A 15,416-nucleotide genomic window follows, 5' to 3' on the forward strand; every position below is an offset into this window, starting at 1 on the left:
AAGGAAGAGTTTAACGTGCAAGTTTGTCCTTTTTATTACTTTCTGTCATTTTTCAAAGAAAGATTTCAAGTATATTTTCCTTTTATTCTACCCCTTTTGTTCCTCATTTCTCAAACTCAGCTCTAGAGAATGCAGTGTACCGCCATCCCAAGCTGTCTCTGATTGATTGTTCCACCAGCGGCTTGATTGGAGGCAGGACGGTGCCTCACCATGGTGATATCTGTGGCGATTTCCTGAAGAATCCTCTTGCACAGGAAAAGGTCGGGGCGGTCACAGTTAAACCAAGGACCACATGTTTATCCCTGTCCAGACACAGAGTGTAGTTCCCTCGATTCTGACCTTAAGTTTGTAGCGAGCACTAAGGCACGAGTCAAAGAGCTCAAGCGAGAGGCCCAGCACCTGCAAAACGCTTTCAGAACTTACCATCAGAGAGTGCTTCCGCCCACAGCTGGGAGCCCACCGCCAACCAGGTATCCGCCGCCCCTGTACTTACTGGGAATGGGAAGAAACGGTCCCCGTAGCTCCCCAGGAAGACGGCTTTTTGTAGAGGATGGGATTTTCTCCAGGCGGCCTCACGTGAGCGTGCTTAAAGAGGAAAAGAGCGCAGAGCTGGAGCCAGGGAGCGGCCCTTCCCCAAGGCGCTTCTCCTCCACCCCCCTGTCCCAAGCGAAGGGAAGATTTGATAGTGACATATATCTGGAAGGTAAGCTACTGCCAAAAGGGTTTGCGGAGCACTCTTGACCTCATTGGCTCTGGCTCATTGCTCCTGTCACTTGACTAAGAGCAGAGCACCTAGGCAACTTGAAGTGGCAGGATGAGCATGCAGGCGCCTGTCACCTGGAGCAGTGTGCTTGCTCCCTGGCCCTGCGTTTCCTGGTCTGCTGTGGGGTCCCTCCCTACGCTGCAGGGTTGGCGTGGGAGGCACCGGGTCGGAAGGATGACCCATTCCAGCATGTGGCTTGGTGCACAGAGGTGGTTGGGGAGTGGCATGTCCTTTCCTTGACTGCTGGTTAGTTTTATAGTTTACTGTTCCTGCTGTGGTTGAACTTGGGCCCGAGAATGGCTTTGTAGATCATTTATGCTTCATGCTCAGCTCCTTTGCAAGCACCACGGGTGGAATTTCTTCTCAAACTAATAGAAACCACACTGGTGTCTTCTTCATGCAGTTTGTAATATTCTCCCCCTGGTTTCTTTGGCCCCTTAGGTCTGGACAGATCACGCATTGCCTCCCCCGATCCTTCTTGTGACAGGACGTCCCAGTCTTCACCTGCTGAGTCTAGGCAGAGCCTCTCCGTGCCTTCCTCCCCCACCCCCCCCCCCAGAGCAGCTGGCAAGGTAAAAATTACATTCTGGTTGGCTCCAGCCCACTCACATTACCTGCGCTGTCAGCCTTTACTTGGGGTTTTGGTTTTCTCGGGTGATATTAAAGATCATGTGGCAATGTGTAGGTTGCAATCAGATTGGAGAACGATGTGTGATCTTTGAGAGTCATCTGAAGTACCTTGGGAGGAAAGTTTCTTTTAAAAAATAATTTCTGCCTATGTATAGAAAATGGAATGGGTTATTAATAAGCATCTTCATAATTCCATGAATAGACTCTGCAAAGATAAAAACAAGCATAAAATAATCCGTGAAAGCAAATCAATTCAGTTTATTTTTAAACTCGTGACAGTTTCACAGATCACTTAAAAGTAATTTTAAAAAAATATTTTGGCATGTAAATATAAAGAGAAGGTTTTACTTTCTATGTCATTGAAATAAATTCTAAAGTGAGAGTGGGTTCTAGGGTATGGTTATTGGAGCAGAGTGGAGGGGATGTCTTTGGGAACTAGGCCACAGGGACAGCCTGGGCTGCAGTTTGAGTCAGGGTGGGGCTGCTCCCCACGCTTGGTCACCCCACAGGAGGTTCTTACGCCATAGTTCTGGGCTCAGACTTGGCCATTTGTAGGTCTAGCCAGTTCTGCTGTACAAAGTTGAGAACTGCCACGTGTGTCTATAATGGTCCTAAATTACTGCATGTTTATATTGCACTTTCTTGTGACAAAGGAAAGCCAAGACGTGCGCACACATGCTGAGTTAGGCTGCCCTGACATCCTTCGGGCCCTGGGTGTTATGTCTTTAGCTGGTTCGTGATGACAGTGTGCAGAGTTTGGGTTTTTAAAAAATGTTTTATGGTTACTGAAAAAGTAAACTCTGCCAAGAACTAGCATTGGGAGGGTGATCGTACTCTTTAACTACTAGTATGATGTGGTTAAGGAGCCATTTGAGTTAACACATTAGTCACCGAGAATGGCACCTGCTGCATGGGGAACCCTGGATGCATGGGGGACCCTTTCTCTTAATAAGCTAAGGAAACTTGAACTGCATAAAGCTTTTCCTTGAGTCACAAAAGGCTTTTCATCACACTGTACTCTTACGTGATACGTTATTAAAACTACACATTCATGAATTCTATTCTTCCAATCCAGTCTTTACCAAAAGCTAACTGAACTTCAAGGAGAAAGTGAATTTTCAGATCTGGACAAGCTAGGTTTTGAGGATAATGAGGAACTTGAATCATCTTTTGAATGTAAGTTCAAACATAGGTATGCATTTGTATGAGTTGAGAACATAGAAAGCTAAGTTTTGGGGAAATACATCCATTGCTCTGAAAAGCAAATTCATAATCAAGTAGGACATTTTAATTTTGAGATAAAACCACAAATGCAGATAGTTTATCTGTTTTTTTAATATCATGAAGGTTTTCAAGGGTGCATCTGAATTCCTTTTTTTTTTTTACTTTAAAAACTTCAGATTAAGTAATAATTTCAAAGTTAGAGCTAAGCCCATCATAAATCCTTAACTTAATTTACCAAGTTTGGGATTTCCTCAGATTTAAAACGCGATTTTTAAAAATCTATTTTTCCTTTCTATGGAATGTGAAAATGTTATTTTTCTTATAATTATATGGATTCTATGGTTTGTCCCAGGTGTAGGAAACTGCAGTCTTAGTGAAACAGTAGAGCTGAAAGCATTTGGCATAAGGGACCCAGAGCTGGTGTCCTGGCTGTGGCCCTGACCTGGTCACATGACTGCACCTTGGAGCCCATTGCCTGAGTGTCAGGGAGGGTGCAGAATTGGTCCTCTTCTGTACTTTCTGGCTTAAGACATTTTTAGATTTATATATAACATCATTTAGCCTCATAAATGTCACTGTCAAGTCTGAAAGTATAACTTTTTTTTCTTAACCTTTTCATTTTGAAATAATTTCAAACTTACAGGACAGTTACAAAAATAATACAGACCCCATACAGAGAACGCCAACACCTCTGCCCAGCCCCAGACTCACATCCACCAATTTTAACATTTTGCCACATTTGCTGTATCATTCTGTCTATCCTTCTGTCTGTCAATCTGTCTGCTTATCTATCCAGTTTCTAAACATTTGAAGAGTACACTGTAGACATCATGCCCCTTGGACACATAATACTTCCATGTACATTTCCAAAGAACAAGGCTATTCACTAATATAACCACCTTAAGTATAGTTACAAAGTTCAAGAACTTTAATATTGATATGAAGCTTTCAGTCTATATTCCAATTTTTTTTCATGTGTCCTTTTGGGCCTTTTCTCTCCATTATTAGATGTAGACTAGGATCATGGATTACATTTAATTGTCATTGTCTCTTCAGTTGCTCTGAAAATATAACATTTTGAATAGTTAAATGGGCAGGCTTAGTAAAGTTTGTGAATTATTTTTAACTTGCCTGCTAAAGGAGAATTTTGTTAAACCATTTATATTTAAATGGACTCAAAACATTTGTAAGCAATCCAAGTTCATTCTTCTCTGTCCCTGGATTGATTTTTTTCCTGTTGGGTTCTGAATCTAATTCTTGAAAGGATAAAAACACTTTAAGAAGTTAATTCACTGGCACGCACCTCTGCCTAAAGTGTTCAGAATCTTGGAAGGAAAGGGCTCCCCCGGCATCTTTGGTTGAAGAGTCCTGTGACCAGCTCCCACACACACTGAAGCTCCCCCTTCTCCTGCTGTCCCCACTGAGGACTCACGGGACGATTGGTGCACCTTCCGTAGATGCAGGGGACGAGCTGAGGTGGTGTGAAGGAGACGGGCTGCTGACAACTTGCTGTACGAAGAAGCCATACCTGCCGTGCCCCACCCCCCGCTGGCCTGTCTCATATCACTATCCAGGTGAGTTTGCATTTTTATTTCATGCATCCTGGTAGGACTCTGTAAGCATAGATTATGGAAAGTCTTGGGTTGGGGTGTTCTCATTATTAATCACATTTCTTAAGTACTCTCAATTTGAACACATAAAGATGGGGCTGAGGAAAACACTGTGACGCAAAGGCTTCCCATTTAGTCTTCCAGGGCCAGTTGCTTTAAAAAAAAAAAAAACTGTTTTTAATTGTCCAGTCTGATACAGCAATTACACTCTTGCCTAAAACACTTCTGCAAGAACCATTCCACAGGAGCTTTAGTACCTAATTGAAACGATGGTTAACTCCTGGTATACGTCTTTAGTATGATGTTAACATTTTATTTTATTATTTTTGGTTCTATCTGTTTGCTTCCCTCATTTCTGAAAAAATCAGGGCAGAAACAAACTTTGCATGTTAATCTTTGAAAAAGCTTATGACACCAAGTTAACTCAGTGTTGGAGGGAAGCTGATCATCAGACTTCTTATCTCTGGCGACTGTCTCTTTCCCCTCGTCGTCATCAGCTTGCCCATCCCCTCCCAGGTGGTGGAGGCATCAGGGAGGAAGGGGGCATGGAGGAATCTGAGCTTTGGTCCAGGGCTTGGTCAACAGCCATGTCCTTTTCTCCTCGGACCAAAGTATTTAAGCCTCAAACTTAGAAGGAAATTCCTCAGGTACAGCCACCTTTTAGTCTCCCCCAGTCATTGGAGAAATATCATCCCCCAAAGAGATGGAAAGCCTCTTTGAAGCTGTTTCTTGGTTTAAGCAGTATTCAGGAGTATGAGTAGTTACTGAAAGAGGGAAGAGATTGTGGGAAGGTAGAGATTTTGCTGGTTCCAGGGAGAGCCTGGTTTAGAAAGTATTCACTCACTCCTTCTGCAAGACTTGATTGAGAGCCTTCTCTGTGCTGGGCTCTCTTCTAGGGGCTGGGCCTTCCACTAAGAGCTGGACCCAACCCCTGCCTTCATGGAGCTTTCATTCTGGTGGTGGCTGGGGGTGGGGGAAAAGCAGTGGGTGGCATCAGCCGATCAGTGGCCTCAGGTGGGAGAAGTGGGGACGGGCCACGGGAGGGCGTATCTGCTGGGCATCTATTTGGTAGAGACCTGGTGAGCTAAGGGAATACACAGACTGTAATATAACCAGGAAAATCGCTCGAGTGAGTAGGTGTTCTGCCTCTGAAACACAATGTAGATTGTAACAGTGGCTTCTAAAATAAATGATAAATGAGAAATTCTCGCATATTTATCATTTCATCTCTTTGAGCACAAAGGGAAAGGATAAAGGCCAAAACTTGATGTCTCTGAGGTGCCCAATGGAAATGCTTCTTTGCTTTGCTCTTCTGTCCAAAGTAAGTCCTCTACCACCCAGCAGCTACAGAATTGAGAAACAGAAGATGTGTTGCTTTGTCTTCTCAGTTCCTGCTGGTGACTTTAGAACAGGGCACAGCAAAAAGGTTCAGAGTCCTCTGGTGAACTTATTAATTTTTCTGTCTGTTAGCATTGCACAGGTCAAAGACATTTAGGGTGTAGCCTGGAGCCAGAGGAGAAAGGTTGGAATGGTCATGTGTGGGATTGGGATTTAACTGAACCTCTGAGGCGAAGGTGTCTGCTAAGAGCTATAGCCATAGACACAGAATTAAAACCTGGGTCTTGCCCGCATGGACTAGAAGTTGAGAGAAACAAATATGTGTGATTTTTGATGAGGCAGGTATCAAATGCTGTGTGGGTGTGGTGCAGGGCAGGCTGTGGTCACTCTAAGAATAAGGGGGCTCCCGGGGGAAGTGGCATTTAAGTGGGGGCTGGAGTACCAGCCGGGATTTTGGAGGGAGAGGCAGGGAGGGAGCATGTCAGGTTAAGGAGGCGGTGAGAGCAAAGGCTTCTGGCAAGAACAACTTCAGCTCCTGTCAGGTGCCAGGGAGCTTGGTGGCAGAGTTTGAATATTCCAGATGTAAAACTTTAGTGGTAAGTAAATCTGGAAAGAAAAATTACAGGCACATTGTCAGCCTAGACGGCCTTGAGTTTGGACCCCATCAGAGCGGAGACGTTACACAAGCAAATCCATCAAGTCCACGAGTCCCCTTCAGGAAATAGCTCTGGTGCCAGTGAACGTGGAGTGCTTGATGTCAGGGAGACCAGTGGGTTGGTCGTGTCTAAGGCCGGGTCCATGGTGACAAGGGCCCTTGTTAGAGCAGCAGGAGGAGCAGGTAGGCCCTGTCAGCCCTGGTGGGTGGCAGTGACTACAGGGATGGTAGTGATGGTGTCAGCCACAGGAGGTCCACGTGGTGGTGGTGGGGGACCCATTAGAAACCTAGCTCTGAGGCCTGGGAGAGAGGCAGGGCTGGAGAGCAGGGTTTGGGACAGGTGGCTACAGAGGTGATGAGTGTGCCAACCCCAGAGAAGTGTGGGGAAGGACAGCAGGAGTGGCCTGGCGCTGGATCAGGGAGACGGGGGGAGTTTGGTTTTGCTTTGATCTGGGGAGGAGACTTGAGCACCTCAGTGGGCGTAAGGGAAAGAGCTAATACAGCCACTCTGTAGGGAAATGGGCTCAGGCTGCATCAGGGCCCCGAGGGGACGGGGACTCGGAATCAGGTGCACAGGCTGAAGATACAGGCTCAGCCTTGGGAAGGGAGGCCGAGAGGCAGTGTGCATGGTGGATGGTTGCTGCCGTGTAGTTCGTGTTGAGGATGACTCATGTTCACCTCAGTAAAGTAAAAGGTGGGGCGCAGGGTCAGCAGCGGGTCTGAGGACATGAAGACAGTGAAAGTGGGACAGCAGCTTGAAGTTCAACAAGGTCAGCTAAGAATCAAGAAAAGCCTTCCTGAGACTGACCGGGAGCCATGCAAACTGGTGCCCCATTTGTTTGAAAAATCTGATGCCAGAAGCTATTCGCTCTTTATTTTCTGCTCTGTTAGACATAGATGAGAGACTATTTGAAGAGCAGAGGGAAGAAGTATTATTATGGGAACAGTACCTGCAAGAACAAAGGCAGAAAGAAGAAAGGTGGCAGTGTGAACAACAAGAAGCTTTAGAAAGGGAAAGAAGAGAACTAGAAAACCTGGATCAAGAAAGGGTAATAAGTTTGACTTAATTCTCTGGTCTGTGTCATACACCTGTAGTTCTTAACTTTAGGGAGGTGAGTCATTAGTGGGTCCCAAAGTTATTGGAGTGACAGGTAACTCCTTTTCTGAAAAAAAATTATTGTGGTAAGATTTATACACCTTAACACTTAGATAATTCTTTAAAAACCTGCCATAGGCATCCCTTTCCTCACCTTTTCATAAGAGCAGTAAGAAAGGCCATGGATAACCTCTCTGAGTTCCATAGCGTAGTGCAGTGTTGGAGAGCACTTGGGCACGTAGTCTCATTTGTGCCCGTGCTCTGCCACAGCTCTTCGCTTTATAAATGGAGTTTACAGAAGACAGTCTTCCAGGGCCACTAGCTGGGATCGGAGCTGGGACCAGAGGAGCCCACAGGCAGTGACTGCCAGGCCACATTGCTCCCAGGGCCCCCGCCGCCTCCTGTGTCCTGATACTGGTCTGAGACAGTCGGCTGACCCTGGCCCCTTTAGCACACCTGCTAGTCTTATTTGAATCAATCTTCCTTACGCATGTTCCTTGGACTCCTGGTTAATTTGGGTCTAAAGCACACAACACTTTAGGGAAATTTATCCCTTCATTCATTGAGGTGGCATGTTTGCTTCTCTTTAATGGTAACATGACTTGATTTTTTTTAAAACGTAATCCTCTGGTATACAGGTTGTACTTAAAGGATCAGGATTATATTAGTGTGCATTTTTAAACTGAAAAGTTTAAAAAAATGTATTTGTGTATTTCCTATTTTGGTGCCCATATTTTATAGAGGATGATTGAAGAATCATTGACACTTGAAATGGAAAAATAATTAGAAATGAGTATTCAAGAAATGAAAGACAAATCTGCTTGTGGTGAGGATCCTTTAGAGAAATACATGCAGCTCACTCAGCAGGGGCAAGCTCAGGCCTCGGCAGAGGTGAAGAGGCCATGTGAAGGACAGTCCATGGGCAGGGGACAGTAGGGCTTCTTGTGGGTGCTTTTCAAGCCTTGACAGGAATCTGTCTTCTCCACTGAAGACAAAACAGTGAAATCATAGACAATCCAAAGTTCAAGCGGAGCCTCACATCTTGTAAATATATTATAAAATTTATAGCTTTTACTTGGGACACAGATTTAAGAGATTTTCATTTGAGAAAGCTTGTGAAGATTGGGCTGTCTCTTATTTTTTTAAAAACAAGAAAGAAAGATCTGTCAGTGATGAATGCATTAGCACAGCCTGAGACGGCACTCTTTTATGTAAGGCTGAAACACTTTGGATGTTGAGAATGCAAACCATATAGCTTATTTTCATGTGCTCAATAAATTTAGTGTTAAAATGTCACCTCCTTTTTAGATTCTTAAATTAAATTACGTATATATTTCAAAAATAGTTCTAAGAGAAATCATAAAGTGTTTAATAAAATTCATAAACATCTAATTTCAAAATTCTTTCCCCTTCTTGGTAGTGGAGCTCAAAAATGATAGTCACCAGAGAAAGATCACTATCAGACACACCACCACCTAGTGCCAAAGAAAGGTATGGGTTTCCAGAACATTGTATTCTGTAGGCAAACATTGTCATGTTGCTGGTTTTGTTAGGCAGGGGAAGCTTGCAATTGTAAGAAATTATTGAGTTGGTCAAAAGTACTAACAGCAACAAAATCAATTGTTTTTTTTAACCTGTGAGAGTGATCTTGATAGAAATTGTAGGAGCAGAAATGCCCAAGGGATGGAGTAAGTACGTTATGAAGACCCCAAATAAACCATTTTAATTTTTGTCCTTCCCTAATTTAGTTTCATGGGCATTTTTCAGGAAGAACCAGAAGACTTTTGGTGAGAATGTTTGCTGTCCAGCCTGTGTTTCCCCTCCAGAGCAGATGCCATCTTCCCCAGTACTCGCCTCCAGGACCTGCCTGTCAGTGTTAAAATTGATGGCCACCCAGATATCAACACAGAAGGCTTGCTTTGGGCCTGTCTCTCTGGCAAGAGCCTAGAGGAGAGCATTTCCCTCTACAAATCCAAACCAGGCTGAATTGTTTTTGCCAGTGATATTTGTTTGGTCATTGGCTTATCTAACAAACTGGAAAGGAGACATTTTGCGGGTTTGTTATTCCTTGGGCTTGTAGTACACTCAAATTTTTCATTAAAGTGTACTTTTAAAAGTAATTTAAAAAAAATAAGTTGTCCAGGTACCATTCGTTATCAACTTACATATCAAAACATTTAATCATATTGCCACCAAGAATTTGCCATCTTTTATTTTAAGCAAGGTATATCACCTCAGATAACACTTTCTAATATTAGTCTGCCTGCCCTACCTTATTTGTATTTACAAAGCCCTTGTTTAAATAACTCATAAATTTTTTTCTAGCTTCTTTTTCAGTCACTTTAAATTTTGAGTATTCTTAATACTGCATGTCAAGGCAAAGTCCATTTAAAGAAAAGTAAATCATGTCCATCTTACATAGTATTTCATGTGTGTCAGTACCAATTGATTGACACAGCCTCTCTTGCCCATGAATTAGTCTCTGGAGATAGGACCTAGACACCTGTTTAAATCTTCCTCAGGCGATTCTTAGGCTTGATAAAGCTTAAATAACAGAATAGGGAAAAAAAGAATGTAGTTTGCCAAACCCAACTTAACTCTTTCTGTATGATGGTTTCCTCAAAATTTCTATGTGGAATTTATTCTAATAACCGTTTTGTAAATGTTACTTTCAGTAAGACGTTACCTTCAATAAGATTTGTAACTTTTCACAAATACTTTCTAGAGAAAGATGCCCTCATTTAGGAAGAGATACTTATTGCAAGGTGGTTACCTATTTTAAATGCTGTATACTATTATGACTATCATAGCATTAAAAAGCCTTGAAAGGACTTTTTTTAAAATTTAATACCGTAGAATCTTGTCTTCATGTATTTCACTTGGTTTTCAAATGGTAAGCTCTTCCTTTGTATTTCTTAAGTTTCACAAGGTATAACTATAGAAGTGGAAAAATCTCTGTTTTGTGGCAGGATTACTGTTACTAATTAAGACACTTCACGTGGTCTTATCTAGCCAGGTTTCTTCTGGTGATGCATGTAACTTAAACAGAAGGTATTAAATAGTGTGCAAGACAGCACACAAACTGAGTTCCTGGTTGTTCTCCTGGGTGTGAATGAGCCAGCAGTCTGTTAGAAATGTTAAGTGGAAAAAGTGACAATGGCTGGTCCTTACCAGGAATGTCAGATGTAGAAAATCCAGGTGCATAATCGTGCTGACAGATAAGTAGTTAAAACAGGTTTGTAAATGAAATCCTAAGGAAAAGTGAATTCTGCTGCTTTGTGGAATACCTGTTCGATCCAGATTTTCTGTGCACCTGAATAACTCTTTCTGATAGGCTTCTGCTAGACTTTTATACCTTGGCAAAGCTTGTCAGAAATTGCAGACTACAGCCCAGTGGGTTACGACATTTTCTCAGCTTGCTCTCGATTAAAATGGATTTTTGTGAGAAACAAAACATGCAGCACTCTGAGACCTTGCAAATGTGAAATCTTGATTATGCATGTTACTGCAAAGTGACACCATACTGAGGACAAAGAAAGATAGGATTTATGTATGGTAAAAAGGCAAGTAAATGAAGCTATAATTTTATTTCATTACTCGTAGTACATCCACAACTGTTTCCACCTAAATAGTTCTTTAAAATAAGCATACACAAGTATTGACTATTATCTATAAATATTTATTGTAACACTTGAATAGAACTACAGGAAGCCCTTGGCACTGATAGAAAATATTGATTCACTGTTAGGTTACAAAAATTTATACATAGCAAAATTTAATGCTTTTTACATAAAAAACATTAGACTACTTAAACAAAACTTCCAAAAATTCCAGGTAGTGCTACCAGAATTAGAAAAGTAAAATTAGGCTTTAGACACTACCTCTTGTAGCACACTGGATGCCACAGCGCCTCCACTGCAGGGGGAGAGGGAAATTAAGTCTGTCATGCAACAGGAAAACAGAACACTATGCTATTCTGGAAACTACTGTTATACAAGAGAGCTTCTCCCAATTAGAAGGTAAAAAGATCCACAGAGGCATTTTTAGGCTTTAACCAAAAAAAGAATCCAAGTGAAATATCATACTTGATGAGTATTCAATTTTAATAGCATCTTGATAAAGGTATGCTTCCTTTCATTTTAATACATTTCTGCACATGTATAAGTTTTAAAATCCAGGAAACAGCCAAACCACAGGTTACTCTTAACATGAATATACAGTTAACTAGATTATGCAGCCCCTATTAAAAAGCACTGATGCACCCAGCAGTTACATGTATCATTTCATAAAGAACAACACAAAGGTTACCGTCACTAATACCCAGTACCTATAGTCACCTAATGTTCTGGAACACAATGATTTAGAAGGCAAGTTTCTTCTGTAAATGGCTTAAATGCAAGCAGTTTTCTTGCTGAACTTTGCACTTTATTATTCCAGGAAACTCAGATTTAGATGAGAAAAATTGAAATAAATACTAACCCTAATTTAAATTACTTAATATTCAAGTCTATAAAAGTAAGAGGTCTGTGGTCTATTTGCGTTAGGTTTTAGATAGTTGGTATGAAACTGTAAACTCACTCTCCAGACCACTTAAGAATGGTGTAGAATGGTGGTCATTTTAATAAGGTAACACTTCTTAATTAAGAAAAACATTTATGGAACAAAAGTCCCTGGAGGAGTTAGAAATTTAAAGCAAATATTCATTAAGGCAGAGCTGACATTTATTTCCCAAGGAGGACAACAAATGGGCCATTACCATTTTATTAAAATGAAGTCTACTATAAAATTGATTCTGGAAGGCTTGTCAGTAAGACACACTCGACTCCAGCTTATTCAGTAGTGGGTGCAGCAGAATTATAGGGACTCATTTTAGCATAATGGAAAAGTTGACTTCTGATCAGCTCAGGTAATTAATGTGTCCTGGTCTTGGGGGTAGGGTGGGGGAGGAAGTCAACTAAAAACAATTTTCTTTTGAAGTTAAGTAGAAGGATCACATTATCTTTGATGAGCCAAAGTTGAGTAAATGTCAGCTGTCAAATGGAACTGCACTGCACACCAATTCCATTTTGTTTTCTATAGGATACATTTATTTTGAGGACAGGTGGCATCCGTGAGTTTTTATGGTCACATCCCTTGATGCTGGCACATCACGGAATAGCCTGTCTTGGTAGGATTGCTCTAGCAATAAGGGTGCACGTGCCACAAATTTCAAAAGATAAACGATCATTTTGTCAAAGTGTTGCCTTTTAAAATGGCTAGCATGAAACCTCCAATATCTGTTCTAAAGAAAAAGATGTACCCACTGGAAGGCTTTCCTAGAAACACATCCCAGCAGCTCGAGACAGTGAAGTGTTTCTACTTCTGTGTTAGTTTGGTGGGGTACACATCTGTGCTGCAGAGCAGCTGTCTGCTGATTTGTCAGAGCTGTAAATTCTTCAGCTGAAACACACTGGCAGACATTTATGTGTAAGAATTGAGTTGTTCTTTGGACCGAGACTGGATATCTTGCAGTTCCTGTTCTTCCTTTGCTTTGATATCCTGGTAAGCCTGCATTTTGCTTGCATCCTTTAAGTAAGCCCAGTTAGAAGACAGTATCATGAGGAAGTGGATCTGGAAAAGAAGGGTGAGCATGATGGCTAGTCAGCATGGCAGAAGGCAAAAGCAAGCTGCTAGTCAGATTAGATGGTCTTTACTTTCAAAGGTGGGGAGAGAAGGTTCTTCTCTATTACTGCTCATTCTGCTGTCAGAGGTTCAGACGCTGAAGCATGCTCTACTAGTTTGCTTAAATTAAAAGGCTGAAAAAAAGTTAGTATACAAACATAATGAACGTTAAAAAAATGGCCAAAGTTATCATTAAGAAAAAGCAAAAATGAAATATGAAAGGGTGCTTTTTTACCATTTCGAGAGTAATTGTAAAGACTAACACAGAGAAGTCCAGAAACACATGTTTTTACTTAAAAATAAGTTCACTGCAAAGATCTCTTCTACCTGTAGGTAAAAAATAAATTCCCCCCAAAGGTCTAAAAGTGTGAACAATGTTTATATTGGGTAAATAATAGTAAGCTACATATTTAACATGAAAAAATTAATGACTTTAAAAACCAAATTGAAGAACTATAAGCAAAGCATGCAGTCTCTGTGTTAAAAGTTTTAGTAATGAAACCACATTTTCCATTTTATAATTGCCATTCTTTCATTTCGCAGAACATAAAAGTCCTTATCATTCTTTACAGTTGAGATGGCAAACACTTCTTTCGTCTATTTCCTGCAAAATAAGTCTACCTCTCAAGCTCCTTAGATTTCGTATTTCCTTTTCAACATATCTGAGACTTTCAGATCCAGGCACAGTTTCTCTTCCCATTAAAAGCTTAAGTGCATTTTGAGAACTGGCTATGAGGAATCAGTTACTACTAACCAAAACAACAATTCAAGGTAACCAATTTTGGGGGCTCTAAAAGGAATGACTGTTGGTGGGGGGGGAAAGCCACATACATTTGAGAAGAAAACAAATGGGTGGCTTTTCTTTTTCTTTGTATTTTTCATCTGGCTTATTTTAGGGGCATGCATTTGGTAATGAGCCATGTGATCATAAAGTTTTACGAGAAAAGTAGATTGCAGAATATTTTCCAGATAAAGAATCTGACCAAACAAAATCCAGAGTAAAACGGTTCTCTTCATTTCATCTTCAGCACTTGTTTTCATTTTCAGTGTTGAAACTGGTTATCAAGCAAGCAAAAATAAGGGACAATGCAGGTATTCCGAAGTTTTAATACTTCACTTAGAGACATTGCTTAGAGTTCAAGTTTAAGAAAATCATTTGTCAATGCCTGCTAACCAACGTCAGTGAGTAACTCAATCCTTTTCAAACTGTGGAAATATCCAGATCTCATTATTTTGTAATTCAGGTACAGTAAGTCATTCTATTAATCTACCATGCAAAACAAGTTAACTAAAGCTATTTACAGATTACTGTAACAAAACTGCAGAAACCTAGATTCTGCTTTAGTCTGAGGTGTCAGTGATATTTCCCGCTACATGGTAGAGCTCTCTCAAGCTCCTTAGTGGCCTTAGGCAATTTAGAATTTAGTGCAGCAATCCTCCCGACTCTTAAACTTCAAAACCGCATAGTTATATGTAGTGGCCATCATGTAGATCAGCTGGTGGAAGAGAACAAAACAGGACAGTGAGACACAGGCAGGGAGGCCCGACATCGGCTCAGAGCCAACGGCTTTTCTTTGTTCCCACAGCAAGAGTCTGCATATTTAGTGCACACATACTTTATATTTTTCTCCTCTCACATATACCACAAGTCCTCAGCTATGCCATAAGTGAAAGCCAGTTTGAGTTTATTAGAAGACTTGGGTGTGCTTGAAGAACAACAAAACAGAGGTGACGTTAAAGGTCTGATTTCCCCTCATCTTTCCCAAAGTGCCTGCTCTGCAGCAGTCAGTCCCCTTCCTGCCCATTGCAGAGCTGAGCTCCACAGCCAAGAGAAAAGGTCGCCACTGTGATTGAGCAGGGTGGTATTTTTCATGGAGTGTAACAGGAAGAAATAACTTAATGATACGAAAAACTAGAAGTTGACTCATTTCAGAGCAGCCGAGCTCTACCAATATGTTGAATTTCTTCAAATCACAAACCAAGCCCCAGCGTTACATAATACACACATGCAAATGTATGTGTGTGTTTTATGTATGTACACAGAGATGCATATTTCCATTTGGAAGTTGTTAGGGGTTGGGGGCAAAGAAATGGGGAATGCCTCAAGGGAACATTCATTTGTCCATTTTCCAAGTTATGAAACTGAGGGCTGAATGCAACCAAGCAACAATGCTAGTCTGAGTCAACAGGCACACCGGGGGTTGGGACCCTCTCTTCTTTCCACAGAATCCAAATTATATCACCTACAGTCTGCACCCAGACAGACAGCTAGTACTTCCTGCAGACAACTAATACTTCCTGCAAACTAGAGGACGTGATACATTCCCACAGGTGATGTTTAGCCCCATGCAGGGCCGGGCCTGTTGGCTCCAGGAGGCTGGGAAAAGCTGGAAGGGAAATCTGTCATTATAGAGACTGCAGGGCAGGGGGCTAGACTAG

The 15,416-nt window shown here is 41.6% G+C and overlaps 2 protein-coding genes across 5 annotated transcripts in view; one reads left to right on the plus strand and one right to left on the minus strand.

Moving 5' to 3' along the window:
- OFD1 (OFD1 centriole and centriolar satellite protein) overlaps window positions 1–9,302 on the plus strand; it is an 83,594-nt gene extending 74,292 nt beyond the window's left edge. Inside the window, 10 exon segments of the mRNA XM_037822705.1 lie at window positions 121–293; window positions 295–731; window positions 783–1,009; window positions 1,205–1,335; window positions 2,455–2,595; window positions 3,933–4,191; window positions 7,001–7,269; window positions 8,058–8,207; window positions 8,737–8,807; window positions 9,143–9,302. Of these exon segments, the coding sequence (XP_037678633.1) occupies window positions 121–293; window positions 295–731; window positions 783–1,009; window positions 1,205–1,335; window positions 2,455–2,595; window positions 3,933–4,191; window positions 7,001–7,269; window positions 8,058–8,207; window positions 8,737–8,807; window positions 9,143–9,302 (2,018 nt within the window).
- Window positions 9,303–10,884: 1,582 nt separating this feature from the next.
- The window catches only part of GPM6B (glycoprotein M6B), a 44,944-nt gene continuing 40,412 nt past the window's right edge, over window positions 10,885–15,416 (minus strand). For 2 of the 4 annotated variants that reach the window (XM_037822793.1, XM_037822795.1), the window contains one exon: window positions 10,885–12,926. In XM_037822793.1, coding sequence (XP_037678721.1) covers window positions 12,777–12,926 — 150 coding nt within the window. In that variant the 3' untranslated portion in view covers window positions 10,885–12,776. Of the gene's footprint in view, window positions 14,474–15,416 lie in introns of all 4 variants that reach the window. The other 2 variants (XM_037822794.1, XM_037822796.1) reach the window with 1 other exon arrangement.

The sequence above is a fragment of the Choloepus didactylus genome, chromosome Y (genome assembly GCF_015220235.1).
Source record: "Choloepus didactylus isolate mChoDid1 chromosome Y, mChoDid1.pri, whole genome shotgun sequence".
Classification (NCBI taxonomy): Eukaryota; Metazoa; Chordata; class Mammalia; order Pilosa; family Megalonychidae; genus Choloepus; species Choloepus didactylus.